This window comes from Oncorhynchus kisutch, linkage group LG14, assembly GCF_002021735.2.
Source record: "Oncorhynchus kisutch isolate 150728-3 linkage group LG14, Okis_V2, whole genome shotgun sequence".
NCBI classification, from domain to species: Eukaryota; Metazoa; Chordata; class Actinopteri; order Salmoniformes; family Salmonidae; genus Oncorhynchus; species Oncorhynchus kisutch.
Window position 1 is genome coordinate 57904741 of NC_034187.2, and position 19731 is coordinate 57924471.

Consider the following 19731-nt stretch of genomic DNA (forward strand, 5'->3'; position numbering starts at 1 on the left):
GATTATGGTTCTCAACTGCTTTTATAAAGACATTCAACTGACTAGAAACAAGACAGGCAATGTAACTGAACATTTCTTTCTCGCCCCAAAAACAATGTCATATTTTAAAGCACACCAAACAATACATGGTAACACACAAAGACCAACCCGCTCCTCTAAAGTACACAGCAACCAACACAATACATTTCACTGCATTAGAGACCCATTTCCAGAACCCATGGGAGTACATTCATAGTGGACATACCGTACAGACCTGACTTGGAATCGTCTTAATGATATACATTTCTGATCTGATTGAGAAAAAATAACATTGCAACCAACTGGTCTCTGTTACAACCTGGTAAAGACATTTTTCACGACAAGAAAACAATGGGAAAGACATATTTTGGATGTTATCTGGTCAGATTAAAACTAGACAAAGACATATTATCTGGTCAGATTAAAACTAGACAAAGACATGTTTTTCTGGTTGCTAAAAATAGCCAGTATGCAACCTGACCATGACCTCATAAAATTGATTATACTGACATCATTAAACAGTTTTGCACGCTGGGTTACCTGTCAGATTAAGCCTGACATTGGGTGAGTTACTGCTGACCAATAACTTGTCTCCCTGACGTTACACAGACCTGTTATCATTTACCACGTCTCATTACTAATCCTGATCATCTCAGGAGTATTGGCTTTGGCTTAGGCCTTAGGTGATCAAACATTTAGACTTAAATTGGAAAGGGGAAAATCTCACTGATAAGATTAAGGTTTAGGGGCGTTCAACTGAGAGCACATTCACATGGTCCATAGCGCTGGTTGGCAAATGGGTACCTACTGCCTACCTACTGCTCCACTTATAAGCTAGGTGGTGCAGTTGTTCCCTTTCAACTGAGCAGAACCACCCAAAAATACCAGAGAACAAAAGGACAAAGAGTACAGTTTGTTGTAACATGTTTGCAAATCACAAGCCAAAGAAGTATCCTCAGAGAGTCAACTTTGAGATTTTTTAAATATACTGAACAAAAATATCAACGCAACATGCAAGAATTTCAAAGATTTTACCGAGTTACAGTTCATTTAAGGAAATCAGTAAATTAAAATAAATTTGTTAGACCCTAATCTATGGATTTCACATGACTGGGAATATAGATCTGTTGGTCCCAGATACCTTCAAAAAAAGGTAGGGGCGTGGATCAGAAAACCAGTCAGTATCTAGTGTGACCATTTGTCTCATGCAGCACGACACATCTCCTTCGCATAGAGTTGATCAGGTTGTTGATTGTGGCTTGTGGAATGTTGTCCCACTCCTCTTCAATGGCTGTGCGAAGTTGCTGGATATTGGCGAGTACTGGAACATGCTGTCGTAAACGTCGATGCACAATGGGTGACATGTTTGGTGAGAATGAAGGCAATGGAAGAACTGAGACATTTTCAGCTTCCAGGAATTGTGTACAGATCTTTGCGACATGGGGCCGTGCATTATCATGCTGAAACATGAGATGATGGTGGCAAATGAATGGCACGACAATGGGCCTCACGAGCTTGGCACGGTATCTCTGTGCATTCAAATTGACATCGATAAAATGCAATTGTGTTCGTTGTCCATAGCTTATGCCTGCCCATACCATAACTCCACTGCCACCATGGGGCACTCTGTTCACATGTTGACAACAGCAAACCGCTCGCCCACATGACACACACATGGTCTGCTGTTGTGAGGCCGGTTGGACATACTGCCAAATTCTCTAAAATGATTTTGGAGGTGGCTTATGGTAGAGAAATTAACATGAAATTCTCTGGCAACAGCTCTGGTGGAAATTCCTGCAGTCAGCATGCCAATTGCTTGCTCCCTCAAAACTTTAAACATCTGTGGCATTGTGTGACAAAACTGCACATTTTAAAGTGGCCTTTTATTGCACAAGGTGCAACTCTAATGATCATGTTGTTTAATCAGCTTCATGACAGGCCACACCTGTCAGGTGGGTAGATTATCTTGGTAAAGGAGAAATGCTCACCAACAGGGATGTAAAGAAATGTGTGCACAAAATATGAGAGAAATAATATGTTTGTGTGTATGGAAAATGTCGGGGATCTTTTATTTTAGCTCATGAAACATGGTACCAACACTATACATGTTGCGTTTATTTTTTTGTTCAGTGTATATATTTTTCAATGTACTGTGTATGTCATTTAGTAGGACTCCCATTCTGAAAATATTCACTTTTCCCCTCAGTAACAGTAAGAGAAGTGAAGAGCTAGACATCCTCATTCTTTTGTACACTTGTGTGTGAAATATAAGGTATTTTGACATCATCTTGTAAGTAAAGGAAAAAGGATCATTAGAAAATATGAAACTCAAAATGAGTCTGGAATATAAGAACTTAATGTGAGAGGGCTAGCTGGTTATAAGTAACCATCTGTCTATAAGTGACCATCTGTCTTATGTAACATATCATACTAAATGGAGTGTCTTGGATTTACGTATAGAATAAATCAAAATGTTCTGAGAACAGGTTGCGACAATATTAATTCACCCAGAAGTTGTCATTTATGGCCAATCTAACTCTCCATTCTTCCTTGTCATCGCAGTTTATCTTGAGCAGACTAAAGCAATGAATTGTTTTTTTATGACCAAAAAGATTTTGAACAGTCCTGTTGAATACACAAGTTGTGAATTAGCATTCAACAGGACATAACAGCCATAAGTGTCCATTTGAGACATTTCACCAATGTCAATAAGATAGTCCGCATTGGCATGGTGGTGATTACCTCCACTACTTCCTCCTAAAGCACATAGCCAAGCAGGCTGTAGAGCACACTTTGTGGACTGGTATTATTATGGGTTATTATTATGAATCAGGTTTGAGGAGTTGAGGTAACTTTGGTCAACTCGGGATAAGTGGTGACACGAATATGGCTCTAGCCAGTAACATATCTATGGCAACGAATCCTTCAGAAGTAGCCTGCTCCCGGGCAGGCTAACTCGGGGCTTGTCCCACTACTGAATGAAGTGTTTGAGCCGAAGGACCCATCAAATTCTTGTGTTAAAAATAGTCATAGTAATAACACATTTGAAACTTCACGTGCAGAAAAACTTTCGTATGACTTAATACTATTTTTGTATGGTTAGGAATGGGGAATCATGGGACTTGTGGAGTGGGGAATCATGGGACTTGTGGAGTGGGGAATCATGGGACTTGTGGAGTGGGGAATCATGGGACTTGTGGAGTGGGGAATCATGGGACTTGTGGAGTGGGGAATCATGGGACTTGTGGAGTGGGGAATCATGGGACTTGTGGAGTGGGGAATCATGGGACTTGTGGAGTGGGGAATCATGGGACTTGTGGAGTGGGGAATCATGGGACTTGTGGAATGGGGAATCATGGGACTTGTGGAGTGGGGAATCATGGGACTTGTGGAGTGGGGAATCATGGGACTTGTGGAGTGGGGAATCATGGGACTTGTGGAGTGGGGAATCATGGGACTTGTGGAGTGGGGAATCATGGGACTTGTGGAGTGGGGAATCATGGGACTTGTGGAGTGGGGAATCATGGGACTTGTGGAGTGGGGAATCATGGGACTTGTGGAGTGGGGAATCATGGGACTTGTGGAGTGGGGAATCATGGGACTTGTGGAATGGGGAATCATGGGACTTGTGGAGTGGGGAATCATGGGACTTGTGGAGTGGGGAATCATGGGACTTGTGGAGTGGGGAATCATGGGACTTGTGGAGTGGGGAATCATGGGACTTGTGGAGTGGGGAATCATGGGACTTGTGGAGTGGGGAATCATGGGACTTGTGGAGTGGGGAATCATGGGACTTGTGGAGTGGGGAATCATGGGACTTGTGGAGTGAGGAATCATGGGACTTGTGCATTGATAAGCACAACAAACAAACACAATATGTGTAAAAAATATAAAAACCGTCTAGTTGCCCATTTCACACCATAGCCTGCTGAATTTGCAGGTAAATTGATTTTGGCAAAAATGTAAATGTGGCACTGACTCGCCCACGGATTGATGTTTCAGCATTGTCTCAATGAAGAGTTCGGAGTTCGACTAGCCATGTGCGACATGAACGCACAGTTCATGAAGTTAGGTAATTTCAGAAAAGCCTGAGCACATCTAGCTACATTCGTAGTATACCCCTCTGGTCTCCACTTGATTAATGTTCAATTATATAGATATAGAACAAACTGATATTGTGATACAGAACAAACACCACCGTGAAACAAATAGAATAAAACCTGTGAAGGCTTCACATAACACTAAGGCCTCTACATGTTAGAGAACACCAAGTCAGTCACAAAGTGAAATAACCACAGAATAACACATTGGACTACTCTCGTCACGATAAACAACAGGTCCAACAAGATTGTCCCAAAATGTTCGTTCTTGAAAGCGACAGTTACAACTCTTGAACACTGGATGGAGATGTTCGCAAATGCCCATCGTCCTTGCCAATAGGAGGAGGTGGGGCCTCACCATTCGGCACACGGCGGTGTAACAGTGATAGCTTTCCTTTGGTTGGAGAGGTACAAGTCTAAAGCTGTCCATGGAAGGTCAACGTTGATAGCTTATGCACCATAGTAGGTCAATCTAGAGAGAGCGTTTCCACCTAAAGGAGCCAAGGAATGCCCTTGAAGAGCAGTGAGACTGAGTCGATGAGACTATCATTCTGGAGGGGGTTGTCAGGAGTATTTGTTTGTGGCTTATTTCTATTTCACCCCATTCCTATGTGTATCTGTATGCATGTCTGTTCCTTTTACCTCAGTCCTCCCTTGCCTTACCTCTCTTTTCTACGGCATCTTTCCAATACTGTCTATGTCTAATTCTCTCTCTCTCTCTCTCTACTAAGCCATGTTGTTGATGCTCTCCCCCAGTAGCCAGTAGGTCTTCATCCTCCCTTTGCCCTTCATCTCCACGTCTCCTCTCAGCTCCAGCTGGAAACAGTTGAAGTCGTCCAGCACCGAGCGCGTGGCCTCCGACACGTGGATCTTCAGGGCTGAGAACATGACAGAAATTTGGTCATTTAAACCAGAGAAGGAATAGTGTTTGTCCTGATAGGTCATGGGATAGTAGATAAAGAGGGTTGGTCACTCTCACCCTCCCCATTGGACTCCATGCGAGAGGCTGTGTTGACTGTATCTCCAAACAAACAGAACCGAGGCATCTTCAGTCCTACGACGCCAGCACATACAGGGCCTGGAGAGAACACACAGACAACCTATTTCAATATTCCACAGACTCCAATGATTCCGCAGTGTCAGAAAAGCTCAATGAAGTGCATTTGTCCGAGAACAAATACAGTACTGCTTGAACTCTACAATCCTGCCCCCACCACTGCTCACCACTGTGGATGCCACTGCGCAGACGGAGCTGCTGAGCAGGTCGGTGGCGGATCCTGAAGGAGTGTACGGCCTCCAGCAGGGCCAGGGACATACGGGCGATCTCTCGGCCGTGCAGCTTGCCGTTCCTCACCGGCAGCCCAGACACCACCATGTACGCATCACCTATCGTTTCCACCTGAGGACGCCACAGAGAGAGCGAGACGGTCACACCGTCACTAGGGTTCTTAAAGGTACATTTTTCAATGTCATGTTTTGTCGTCTCCAGCACCACCCCAACATCAACATATATGAAAATGGTGCATTTCTATGTTTTGTAGTAAAAAAAGATAGAGGAAGAAAAGTGTTTCCAATGACATCATCGGTGTGCATCGTGTGAGTAGGCATGGTCTACTAATTGGTTTATGATGTCATTCTCCACCTGGCACAGCCAGAAGAGGACCACCCCTCATAGCCTGGTTCCTCTCTAGGTTTCTCCCTAGGTTTTGGCCTTTCTAGGGAGTTTTTCCTAGCCACCGTGCTTCTACACCTGCATTGCTTGCTGTTTGGGGTTTTAGGCTGGGTTTCTGTACAGCACTTTGAGATATCAGCTGATGTAAAAAGGGCTATATAAATTAATTTGATTTAAATTTGATTAGAAATACATCTTAATTTACCTTTTTTACTACAAAACATAGAAAAGCGCCATTTTCACATATGTTGATGTTGGGGTGGCGCTGGAGATGATGAATTTATTATTACAAATTTCCCTTTAAATATGTCCCTAACCCAGAGGTGGGTAAGTTTAGTACAGGAGGACCGCAGTGTGTCCAGGTCTTTGTGACATTCTAGCTCCAACACAGCTGATTCAACTAATGCTGAATCAGTTGTATTAATGCTGGACTGGAACAAAAGCTTGCACACCCTGTGACCATGTGTGAATAAACAAGGTTTGGACTCTGACTTCACCTTGTAAACGTCGAAGTTGTCGATGATGGCATCGAAACACGTGTAGAGGTCATTCAATAGGGTCACCACCTATGGGAAAACATGAAGATTATTAGCCCCTGCATAAAATATGTTTCCTTTCAGTAGAATAACAGTTAATTCATTTGCCGAGCAATATAAGGCATTTTCAATACAGTCAACTTCTGAAAAGTGCACATTGAACACAAGTATGCTGAAATGGAGTGCAGTTCATTGGGCCCAACTCAAATATATAATTTTAATTTGCTCTGAAAATCGGCATACTCCACTTCTCATTCATGACAGCCCAAAGCCATTGCATATCAGGAGTAGACTGTACTGGCAAATTGCTGTTGACTACGTTCATTCTGGACTGACCTGCATGGGTGTGCTCTCTGCTGAGATGGCGGTGAAGCCCACGATGTCACTGAAGTAGATGGTGACTGAGTCAAAGGCCTCAGCCTGCACCGTCTCCCCTCTCTTCAACTGCTCCGCTACAGAGCTATGTAAGACACAGTGTTAATCAGAGTGAGTAGGCTGTGTGTGTGTGTGTGTGAGTGATTCAGTTTAATCACCAAATTATGTTTGGATTTATTCGTCCTCTGCAGAGTGGAGCCTCTGAGTATTTCTGTGTGGGGGTGTGTTTGTGTCATTTTTTTTGTCACAACTCAGTGGATACACTGCATTCAAAATCATTGAGGACAACACTAAAAAGTTGAACTACATATTTCCATTGTGATCCTCTTCATAGACTCACTGTGGAAGTATTTGGTAGAGCAGTGCCTCGGCCTTGCGTTTCTCTTCATGGTAAGCCTGTGTTCTTTCCTCCACCAGTTCTTCCAGGTTATTGGCGTACTGCTCCATACGAGACAACAGGTTGTCCAGGATATTAGACCCATAACCTCTGGGGAGGGAATGATGGAGAGGGGAGTAAAGGACAGGTAACACATTGGAGGGAGGATTGGAAGATAGTGGTCAGAGCAGTGCAAACCTGTTGTTGTGAGTATAAAAAGTCACTGGGGATAATAAATACATGCTTGTGTGTGGAGTGTTATTTTGAATGCAGAGGAAGGAAGATCTCTAAAGTGAGTGGATGGGTGAAAGTGCATGGCGTCAAGAGAGGTTTAAGCAGTGCGTACAAAAATAGAGTACCTGTTGTGTTTGCGCAGCAGCAGCTTGATGTGGTGGAACTCGGGCCTCTCGTTCACATCCTCGCTCCAGCAGCGCTGCATGAGCTGGCCCACCTCTTCACTGTGGCTCTGGGGGCAGAGGGAGGGTCGCAGGTAGGGCCACTGGCCCAGGGCCACGCGCTCTACAATCTCTGGTAGAGAGAAAGAGGGAGGGAGGAAGAAAGGGGGATGTGCGAATTCATATAACCATTTTGTACTAAGGCACACATCAATTTCAGAGAGAACGAGAGATAGAGAAGCAGAGAGAGAGAGAGAGGTGGAGTTCAAGGGAGCTTCATTTAGAAAAGTTACACAGCCCTTGGACAGGCAAGCCTCTTTTCCTTTCACATAACAAGAACACGACACGTTCAAATATTCCCAAGGTGACAGTAAAACCAGCCTCTTTCCCATGGTCAATAGTTTCAGAGACATAACTCTGTCATCTAATCTCTCCATCTCCTTCCTTTCTTCCCTCTCTCTCTCCGTTTCCTTTCTGTTCTGAAGAAGGCGGGCGGCACTTGAAACGCAGCGCCATCCCAATAGACTTGAATATGGAAGATGAAAGGCAATGCAGAATGAGGTTGAAAGAAATGATGTGTTCTGTTAAATGCGTCAATACTCAATACTGTATCTGGGTCACCTCCTATGTTTACTCTATATCAGCTCTTCTTCATTTCATAAACCAACAATATTTCCACCCGGGGACGGGCTCTTCCAGTGCTAATGGCCTGAACTCATTGTCCATCCCCCTTCTCTCTTCTCATTTCATTTATTTTACTCTTATTTTTCGTTCCCAACTTCTGTCTCATCTCTCACACATAAATGATATGACCCACCCACCTCTTCAATTCAATGTGTGTATATATATATATATAACTGCCGTAAGTGTGCTAGCTTAGCATATAGCGCTGCCTCCCTGAACCAGGGTCCCCTACCTCAGTGGTTCCCAATCTAGGGGGCGCACCCACCCCATAGGGGGCGCCAACATTTTGTAGGGGTCCTTCCTTTTAAAAATATTTTTTTTAAATACACAATTAACGATTGTTTATATCAATCTAAAATGACGCATACAACTTGTCTCTAAGACATTCATATGAAGCTGAGCTACGACCTTCTAATGTCGAGTAGTGAAAGAAATTGGAATTGGCTTAGGACGTTATCTTATATTGTATTGTCACTGTCGCTATCAATTGATCTAATCACTTTCTGTAAAAGAGAATATGTATAATTAAATTAAGGGTTCATATAAATTATCATAATAAAACATATTCGGTAGCGGAATAACATTTTGGGAAATTGGGTCTAGACTTTATTTCCTTAAACATTATTATCATAATTATAATAATTATAGTTATTATTATTATCATTCAATAGCCTACCTAAAAGATGAGTCTTGTTAAACTACGAAGGAATTGCAGGAAAGCTTCAAAGAATACTTTTCCTAGGTCCCTCAAATGAAACAAAACCAAGCTGGCGGTGTATTTAAAATAGACAATCTCAATAATGAAAATGACAATGAAAATGTGAAACAGGGGGCCCTGGGGGAAAAGGTTGGGAACCCCTGCTCTACCTCACCAACACATGTGACCGTCCGCTCGACAACGTACCAACCGATTGAGCTATAGAAAATGGTACAGTATTTGAATGTACTTTCATAAAAGCATGCCTAGGCATTATTCTTTTTTTTTAAATTTCACCTTTATTTAACCAGGTAGGCTAGTTGAGAACACGTTCTCATTTACAACTGCGACCTGGACAAGATAAAGCAAAGCAGTTTGACACATACAACAACACAGAGTTACACATGGAGTAAACAAACACAGTCAATAATGCAGTAGAAAAAGTATATATACAGTGTGTGCAAATGAAGGTAAGGCAATAAATAGGCCATATATAGCAATTAAACACTGGAGTGATAGATGTGCAAGTAGAGATACTAGGGTGCAAAGGAGCAAAATAAATAAATAAATACAGTATGGGGATGAGGTAGTTGGATGGGCTATTTACAGATGGGCTATGTACAGGTGCAGTGATCTGTGAGCTACTCTGACAACTGGTGCTTTAGGTTAGTGAGGGAGATATGAGTCTTCAGCTTCAGTGATTTTTGCAGTTCATTCCAGTCATTGGCAGCAGATAACTGGAAGGAAAGGTGGCCAGTGAGGAATTGGCTTTGGGGGTGACCAGTGAAATATACCTGCTGGAGCGTGTGCTACAGGTGGGTGCTGCTATGGTGACCAGTGAGCTGAGATAAGGTGGAGCTTTACCTAGCAGAGACTTGTAGATGACATGGAGCCAGTGGGTTTGGCAACGAGTATGAAGCAAGGGCCAGCCAACGAGAGCATACAGGTCGCAGTGGTGGGTAGTATATGGGGCTTTGGTGACAAAACGGATGGCATTGTGATAGACTGCCTCCAATTTTCTGAGTAGTGTTGGAGGCTATTTCGTAAATGACATCGCCGAAGTCGAGGATTGGTAGGATAGTCAGTTTTACGAGGGTATGTTTGACAGCATGAGAGAAGTAGGCTTTGCTGCAAAATAGGAAGCTGATTCTAGATTTAATTTTGGATTGGAGATGCTTAATTTGAGTCTGGAAGGAGAGTTTACAGTCTAACCAGACACCTAGGTACAGTGGGGCAAAAAAGTATTTAGTCAGCCACCAATTGTGCAAGTTCTCACACTTAAAAAGATGAGAGGCCTGTAATTTTCATCATAGGTACACTTACTTCAACTATGACAGACAAAATGAGAGAAAAAAATCCAGAAAATCACATTTTTTATGAATTTATTTGCAAATTATGGTGGAAAATAATTATTTGGTCACCTACAAACGAGCAAGATTTATGGCTCTCACAGACCTGTAACTTCTTCTTTAAGAGGCTCCTCTGTCCTCCACTCGTTACCTGTATTAATGGCACCTGTTTGAACTTCTTTTCAAAATGATTTGTGTTCTACACAGAAGGTTATATAGTCCAGGTCTCTCTTGAAAAATAGTTATTATCTCAATGAGACTAACCTAGATAAATAAAGGTCATATTTATTTGTACAATATTGTGCAATGAAACGCTTTGTCTTTCCCAAAAAGAATCAAAATAAAAGACGCCAACCTCATTCATTTTCATTTTATTTTCATTATTCCAAGTGCCCATCCATATTTGTCTGTACTTTCATCTTTAACCCTAACCGTATTTACCTTGCTATATATTCTTAAATAATTGCAGTGCCTTCAGAAAGTATTCATACCCCTTGACTTATTCCACATTTAGTTGTGTTACAGCCTGAATTCAAAATGGATTCAATAGATTTTTTCTCTCTCCCCATCTACAAAAAATACCCCATAATGTTTCTAGAAATGTTTGCATATTTATTGAAAAGGAAATACAGAAATAACTCATTTACATAAGTAAATGTCAATACTTTGTAGAAGCACCTTTGGCAGTGATTACAGCTGTGAGTATTTCTGGGTAAGTCTCTAAGAGCTTTCCACACCTGGACTGTGCAACATTTTCCCATTATTGTTTTCAAAATTCTTCAAGCTCTGTCAAATTGGCTGTTGATCATTGCTAGACAACCATTTTCAGGTCTTTCCATAGATTTTCAAGCAGATTTAAGTCAAAACTGCAACTCGGCCACTCAGGAATATTCAGTCTTCTTGGTAAGCAATTTGGCCTTCTGTTTTAGGCTATTGTCCTGCTGAAAGGTGAATTAATCTCCCAGTATCTGGTAGAAAGCAGACTGAAGCAGGTTCTCTTACAGGATTTTGCCTGTGCTTAGCTCCATTTTGTTTCTTTTTTATCCTGAAAAACTCCCCAGTCATTAACAATTACAAGCATACCCATAACATGATGCAGCCACCACTATGCTTGAAAATATGGACAGTGGTACTCAGTAATGTGTTGTATATGATTTGCCCAAAACATAACACATTGTATTTAGGACAAAAATGTAACTGCTTTGCCACATTTTTTGCAGTTATACTTTAGTGCCTTGTTTCAATTAAGCTTCCTTATTTTCATCTCGTCAATTAGGTTAGTATTGTGGAGTAACTACACTGTTATATGTTGTTGATCCATCTTCAGTGTTCTCCTATCGCAGCCATTACATTCTGTAACTATTTTAAAGTCACCACTGGCCTCATGGTAGACCCCCCCCCCCCCCCTTTGTTTTTACACTGCTGCTACTCACTGTTTATTATTTATGCATAGTCACTTTACAAATGACCTCAACTAACCTATACCTGTGTATAGCCTCTTTATTGTTATGTCATTTTATTGTGTTACTTTTTGATGTAATTATTTCAACTTTAAACTTTAGTTTAGTTAACTCTATTTCTTAAACTGATGTTGACGAAAATGATCCCCCTAAAGGGATCGGTGCGCCAAGAGGTTCAGAACTTGCAAGTAAGCATTTCGCGGTAAGGTTGAAAATACCTGTTGTATTCGGCGCATGTGACAAATAACACTTAATTTGATTTGACACACACACACCTTTGGGGCTGAAGGTGTCCCCCTCGATGTGGAAGACCCCTCGGAGCAGGGCCAGCTCCTGCAGGATGATGCCGAAGCTGTAGATGTCCCCTTTCTGAGTGCCACATGGTGGGGGACACTCTGCCCTCAGCAGCTCTGGAGCTGCCCACAATTTCCCTGTAAAGGGGGATTGGAGAGAAAGAAAGAGGGAGGTAGAGGGGGAAAGAGGGAGAGAGAAGAGGTGGATACAGTTTCCTTTGTGGATACAGTTTGGATACAGTTTCCTTTGTGGATACAGTGTCCTTTGTTTTAACAGGGAAGACGTATTGAGACCTAGGTCTCTTTTTCAAATCCGCCTTGTATAACACAACTTAAATACACAAAATATATATTTACACATTTAACGTGACATAAGAATAAAAGGCCATTTCAAGATGTATTATGAGTTTTCTTTAGCCAAAGATGTACTTAGAGAGAGAGAAAGAGCCAGATTAACTGAGAGTTTTAATACCCACCTTTTCAATCAGCTAGTCAAGACTTTTTCAGCCAGGTGATTTGACTGTTGCGCCACATCAATGACATGTATTTCAATGGAGCCAGCAAGGGCTTTCTCTCAGGAAGGGACATTGTTACACAACATTTAGACAGAAATCTATTGTGTAAAACAAACAGCCAATTGTATCCGAAAATGGGCATGTTTGGTTTTTGAATAACAACAAAGGCAGGGAAACCACTTGGTTTGAGTTATTTAGAGTGTGTGTGTGTGTTTACTCATGGGTTCGAATCTGTGTGTCTTTGTCTACGTGCGAGTGTGTTTCTGCAGCTCAGGTAACTCACGGGCATAGTAGGCGTGTGTGTCCTCCATATTGGACTTTTCGCGGAAGCTGGCCAGCCCGTAGTCAGTAATCTTCAGAACAAAGCGACTGTCAACCACACAGTTAGAGGACTTCAGGTTACCATGGGAGACGATGACGCTGTTGTGAAGGAAGGCCATCCCCTAGAATCAAAGACAGTGTGATTGACAAGGTATGCAACCAGTGGATGACCCTGTGTAAAATGTTTCGGGAACTGTCACACATGCTTTAGGCCAACGAAATTGCATTTGCTGAGTCAATAACCAACAATTCTGTACCCTCCCATTAACTTCCATTGAAGATGTGCATAGCTTCCTTTGCAAAGTACGGAGGTAGCCTTCTCACGACAGCTCTCTGCTAGAATGCACAGTGAGGGGCATTAAATCGAGGCTAACTCAAGTAAAAGCAGTGAACTCGTCGTTCATCATTCTAACCAGGACACCAGGAGGTGTCAGACACCATCCGTCTACCCTTCGTTATAAGCATCGCACATGCCTGGCTGCATGCATCTACAAAGCCTGGACAATCCCAACTCCTGCTGCAGGCAATACACATGACGGGTTGGTTGGATCTGGTGTAATCCCAAACATCTTGTTGAAAATATATGATACAAATCAGCGTAAGAGCATGAAATAAAGTGAGAGGTAACATGCTTGGCATAACTTTTTGTATTGACAATAAATAAAATAAAAACCTGAAGAAGTATGATAGAATAAATATTATTTGAATATTTTCTACCTCTCCCCTAGCACAACGTTAGCCCCCATACTGTGAATATAACATTAAGTATCAGTACAATCAGTACATATATGCCCGTGACCCCGTTGGTTGAGAATCCTGGACCAATCGCAACTTAATCACAAACCTCCTCCTCTCTTTCCTCCTACAGTGTCTTATGTCTTTGTTTAAAACCTCTGAATGGAGGATGAAGGATGGAGAAACACCTTAACAATGTCGTTGATGAGAGAGTATCTGAACATCCAGTCCAAGGTGATGGTCTCGCTCTCCATAAGATCCTGCACAGCACAGCACATAAACATAAACATGACAATTTACACAGACACACACACACACACAAATATTCAGAACATATTTCAAATCAGCCAGACATGAAAGTCACCCAGAGGTTAATAATCCCAGTCCACAATGCTAACATCAGAATATACATGACATGTCATACTCCTTTCACACAGGCTGTCAGTATTCAACACATGTAGCCTAGAGGATGAACCAACCATCTCAAGACCCAAGGGTTGTAATTGTAGGCTAGATGGTTCATGAATTCATTGTGAGAATGTGTGATGAGGGAGATAAGAGACCAATAGGGGTTTTGGATCACAACGCTAAGGTTATATAAAGTTAAAGAATAGAATGGAATAATATAGACTAGAACAATTAGATCCTATAGGATGTGTGAAGTACCTGCAGGCTGCCCCGGGGGCAGTACTCTGTGATGATACAGATGTTGGGAGGATCAATACAGGCTCCGATAAAGCGAGTCAGGTGCTCGTTTTGAACATCACGTATCTGGAGGAAAGAAGATTAACATCAATACCAACTGCATACATAATCACCAGCATACAAAAGCATTTACACCTGAGACAAGTATACACCTTACAACATAATGAGTAGACAGAATACAAGACAGGACATTGTTGCTCTGGCAACATGATTACAAGCCTACTGAATAAAACCCTCACATGTTTAAGCTCAAAGAGCACCATCCTGGTGAGCTCGATGCGCTTCTTGTTAGTGACGTACTTAATGGCCGCAATGTTTCCCTGGAAAGGAGGACACATTAATTAACACAATATTTCACCATGATTTTACTATCTGTGTCCGTCGGTAATATGGGGTGATGTAAAATGATTGTAATTCACTTGTAATTCTGACTCCAAGGATGTAAACTATGCAAATGCCCAGGTGAAGCCTATCAGAATCCCGGGACGAACACTTCTCACTGGCAAATATTGGGTCCCAATATAAAGGCTTTAAATAGCATTCATAAAGGCTTCATAAGCACTACATAAATGCATCACAAATAATCCGTAAGCGTATGTCATTCACTTTAAATGGTTAATAAAAGGTGACATAATCATTCCTCCTGTAGAGCGAATTGCCAAATGTGACATAACACACTATGTATGTTTATACACCGTTTATAGCAGGGGTTCTCAAAGTGTGTTCCAGGTACTGCAGGGGGGTCCGCGGACAGATATTTTTTGTGTGAATATTACTAACGACAACAGATTGAACTCATTTTGGCAAAGGGATCTGTGGAATACGTTTAGAGGGCGTACTGCAATACAATGTAATATTATTCATCTACAATGTATGTTATTAACCCAAGGCAACATGGGCCTGGGAGGGTCACAGGGTTATTAGTATCCACGGTTCTCAACCAATTATCAAGGTTTTAACTGAATACTTCTTGTATTCCCCAAAAACGTTTTTTTAAAACATAAATGCACTGTAATTTAAGCTTCAAAACTATAACGTTTTCTCTCTGCCTCATGGCAAAATACATGAAATTGCAGGATATTACCTATAAATATCCTTTAAAGCTGAATCAACAAAAAAAATCTCTCTGCCCCATGACAAAATGTGTCAAACTGCAGGAAATTAGCTTGAAAACAGCAACATTTTCTCTCAGATACTTAGAGGCGGGATTTAAATGTCATCCCCAAGGCCCGAGACTTGGTTCGTCCGACAGAGTCATAATCCTACTCCTTTTATGATATTTGTATCTCCCTCCAGTTGTGTTCTGATTATGAGGGGTCCCTGATGAATTTGCTATCATAAAAGGGATCCCCAGCCCCCCCAAAAGTTTGAGAACCCCTGATTCATAGAGTATGTCATACGCTTATAGATGATTTGTGAAGCATTTATGTAGTGCTTATGAAGCCTTTATGTATCCAACTACTGTAGGTATCACTACACATCCTTAATAAAGCAAACATCATAAGCATTGTCAGTCTATTACAACAATCCCTGTGTAAAAGGACAGACCTTGTAGTAGCCAGTCTTGGCATAGATCTGGAAGTTTCCGTCCATGGTCAGGAGGGAACCATAGTTGGAGCCTCTCTGTGGACCATATAGAGACATAGAGAGGGAATGAGAACAGTGTCCTTTTCAACAGTGTGTTTCCCTGTGTAATTGTGTAGGTGCTCTGTATTTCAAGCCTCTATATGCTGTACGTGTGTGTTTCTCCGTGCAGTACCAGAGACAGGGTGAGTCTGCTGCAGGCCCTGCGCATCACTTTCTCCAGGTCGCTCATCTGCACGTCCTCCCACTGCACCCGCCAGAGCTGAGCAGCCAACTCATTCTCCAACTTCAGTTTCCTGATGGAGAGGGTGTAGGGGGGGGGGGGGGGGTGAGAGAGGGACAAACAGGGAGAGAAGGTGGAAGGTGAGAGAAAGGGAGACAGAGTGATGGAAAGAGGAGGCTTGAGAGAGGTTCAGAGAGAGAGAGAGAAATAGGTAGAAGGATAGAGTAGAGAAAGGAGGTGAGGATGGTGGAAGACAAAATTGTGTGAGGGCGACAGAGAAAGAGAAATCAATAAAGAGAATGAGAATCCAGAATAAAGGACAGAGAGATTAAGGAGAGGGATGGATGTGTTTCAGCGTGAGTGTACACTGTGTAGGACTGAACCTCTACCCACACAGGCCATCAACACTCCAAAATCAGAACCTCTATCACCCACCACCAAACTGTATTCACACACACATTTCTCAGAAACAAATGCAACCTTACTATAGCATTGGGGATGGGATTAATTAATTGAGTTTGGATAGAGCTCTATTATAGTGCTCTATTATAGTGGGTGACCTGATTGGAGTGAATACAACTTAATCGAGTCATTCACCAACAGTGCTGTCTGTGTGAAGTTGTTCAGACATGTACCTTGATATCACAGGCGGCTGGTTGCACCTTAATTGAGGAGGACGGGCTCATAGTAATGGCTGGAACAGAATCAATGGAATGGTATCAAACACATCACGCACATGGTTTCCATGTGTTCAATACTATTCCTTTCACTCCATTCCAGCCATTATTATGAGCCGTCCTCACCTCAATAGCCTCCTCTGCTTGATCTAACATTCTTTACTGTAATGGAACATTATGTAAGAAGAGGTCAAAAAGTCACTATTCATGTGTAGTAATAACACATTTATGTTGTTGTTTAAAAAAAATATATGAACATACAAACACATCATACAGTAGCTTCCATTTACTTTAAGCAATACATTTACAGATAGACTTAGTAATCCATAGATTAAGTCATTCATATAATAAGCACTTATTTTACAAGAATATGAATACATTCATAAATGTATTCGCCTACGGCTATGTGCTATTCAAATGTACTACACGTTGCTTTATTTTATAATGTGAAAAAAAAGTGAAAAAAAGGGTCTGTGTAATTTTACAGCACATTTAAAGGGATTCTTTGGGATTTTGGCAATGAGGCCCTTTATCTACTTCCCCAGTCAGATTAACTTGTGGATAAAATGTGTATCCATTTAAAAAGGAAGTTACTGTGTCCAGTAAAAAGGAAATACTTTCATGAGCCAATGCTAGCTAGCATTAGCACAATGACTGGAAGTCTATGGTTATCTGCTCGAGTGCTAGTAGATACCCATAGCACACTAGCAGATACCCATAGAGTGCCAGTCATTGCGCTAATGCTAGTTAGCAATTGTGCTAGCGCTAGAAACATAAAAATGGTATCCACAAGTTCACCTGACTCTGGGGAAGTAGATAAGGGCCTCATTGCCAACATTTTGAAGTATTCCTTTAATAAAATGTGAAATATCGGAATTATCAGACAAAAGTAAAGATTGAGGATAGCTTATATCAAACACAAAGTGACTTTAGCATAATTATTGGCTAGAATATGTAACTGAACTTGAACAATTTTCACCTATCAAAGTTAACATAAATCTCTAGAAAATGTAAAAACATATTTATTTTTTATATTTGATACGAGACATAATATACTTCGACCTCCAGAGAAAACAATTATTTAGAAAGTAAGGTATACTTTCACCTGGACTTGCACTCAATGTCAAACAATTTTATCACAAGACATGACAAGCTATAAAGCAAGTGACCTTTTCAGCTGCAAGACTGATGGAGCTGGAAACAGGCCAGAGAGCAGGGTCAAAGGGCAAACACTTGGCTGGAGGTAAATATATAAAAACACTTTTGAATGGAAAACGAAAATGAATGTTTTTGATTAAAACAGGTCCAGGTAGTCTCTCACTGTTTCTGTCTGTTTATTTCTGTGTGGTGCCTAATGAACATGACCCTGGTGGTGAGTCATCACTGAAGAGGAGACAGAAACACTTTTATTCGTTCCTTCTTGGCCTGGCAGTGATCTCCCTGTAATGTGTGAAGAAAGAGTAAGGAAAAAGAGGGCAGAGGAAGAAAGATAGTGAAAAGAGGAGCGTCACAGGGTGAAGAGGACAAGAGAGAGATAGAGTAACAATGTGGGTAAGAAGGTTAAACAGGGAGGCAAAAGCATACCATGATTGTAGAAAGTAGAAAAACAAACAGAAGAGGAAGAGATAGGGGGGATAAAATAGAGAAAAGGAAAGATGTGCAGAGTATGGGAAGAGAGTGAACAGAATGGCGAGAGCAATAGAGGATGGGTGGAAGAGGGGTCGGGAGTGGAGGGGAAGCATAAGAACCCATAACCATCGACCAGTGTCTTGCTCAGGGAAGGGGTACACTGTATGGTAAAAAAAGGGGTACCACTGACCTGTAGATGAAGACGGTGACGGTGGCGATGATGATGAAGATGAAGCACACAACGATGGCCACCATCTGGTGCATAGTGACAGTCCCTGGGACGAAAGAACAAACTATGTTATTGAATTCTATGAAGTTATACCCAGGGCAAATTCAATAACATCTGTCATAGTATGTGTAGCATATGGCAAGGTTTTGTTCATATAGCTACTACAGTCCCATAGGGAGGAGCATTGACCCAGCTTGGTCTGTGTTTGGCCGGAGTAGGCCGTCATTGCAAATTAGAATTTGTTCTTAACTGACTTGCCAAGTTAAATAAAGGTTAAATAAATAAACTAAATACGTTAACATTTGAGTCATATAGAAGACACTCTTATCCATAGCCACTTTTAGCGCATTCAGCTATGGTAGGTAAAAATAACCAAATAATATAAGTTGCTAAAACAAGTAAATAAATTCATTTAATATAGCCATCACAATAAAATTGTGATAGGCTTCTAAACCTGAGAATGTCTTAGAAATCAAAACATAAGGGCTGCATGACGCAGCTGTATAAAGCCATATCTATGAGAAGTATCCTAGCCCTCCTAGTGGCCAGGGACTTTAATGCAGGCAAACCTAAATCCGTTTTACCTCATTTCTACCAGCATGTCACATGTGCAGCCAGAGTAAAAAAAAACTCTAGACCACCTTTACTCCACACACAGAGACGCATACAAAGCTCTCCCTAGCCCTCCACTTGGCAAATCTGACCATAATTCTATCGTCCTGATTCCTGCTTACAAGCAAAAATTAAAGCAGGAAGTACCAGTGACTCCCTCAATACGGAAGTGGTCAGATAACGTGGATGCTACGCTACAGGACTTCACTGACATTGTCAACCGCTCTCTGACCGAGTCTGTAATACGTACATGTTTTTGGCTTGGCCCCTAAATCCCTCACAAACTTTTACAGATGTGCAATTGAGAGCATCCTGTCGGGCTGTATCAGCGCCTGGTACGGCAACTGCACCACCCACAACCGCAGAGATCTCCAGAGGGTGGTGCGGTCTGCCCAACGCATCACCGGGGGCAAACTACCTGCCCTCCAGTACACCTACAGCACCAGATGTCACAGGAAGGGTAAAAAGATAAAGGATATCAACCACCCGAGCCATGACCTGTTCACCCCGCAGTCATCCAGAAGGTGAGGTCAGTACAGGTGCATC

General features: G+C 41.8%; 1 protein-coding gene across 2 annotated transcripts in view; it reads right to left on the reverse strand.

Moving 5' to 3' along the window:
- Window positions 1–2: 2 nt before the first annotated feature.
- Window positions 3–19731, reverse strand: part of LOC109875808 (atrial natriuretic peptide receptor 1) — a 102360-nt gene continuing 82631 nt past the window's right edge. For both annotated transcript variants that reach the window (XM_020468216.2, XM_031788643.1), the window contains exons 8-22: window positions 18535–18619; window positions 15991–16111; window positions 15780–15854; window positions 14471–14551; window positions 14193–14297; window positions 13715–13786; window positions 12754–12913; window positions 11938–12093; window positions 7437–7605; window positions 7042–7188; window positions 6663–6786; window positions 6288–6356; window positions 5343–5517; window positions 5098–5196; window positions 3–4996 (exon numbers count right to left, since the gene is read on the reverse strand). In XM_020468216.2, coding sequence (XP_020323805.1) covers window positions 4845–4996; window positions 5098–5196; window positions 5343–5517; window positions 6288–6356; window positions 6663–6786; window positions 7042–7188; window positions 7437–7605; window positions 11938–12093; window positions 12754–12913; window positions 13715–13786; window positions 14193–14297; window positions 14471–14551; window positions 15780–15854; window positions 15991–16111; window positions 18535–18619 — 1790 coding nt within the window. In that variant the 3' untranslated portion in view covers window positions 3–4844. The remainder of the gene's footprint in view (window positions 4997–5097; window positions 5197–5342; window positions 5518–6287; window positions 6357–6662; window positions 6787–7041; window positions 7189–7436; window positions 7606–11937; window positions 12094–12753; window positions 12914–13714; window positions 13787–14192; window positions 14298–14470; window positions 14552–15779; window positions 15855–15990; window positions 16112–18534; window positions 18620–19731) is intronic.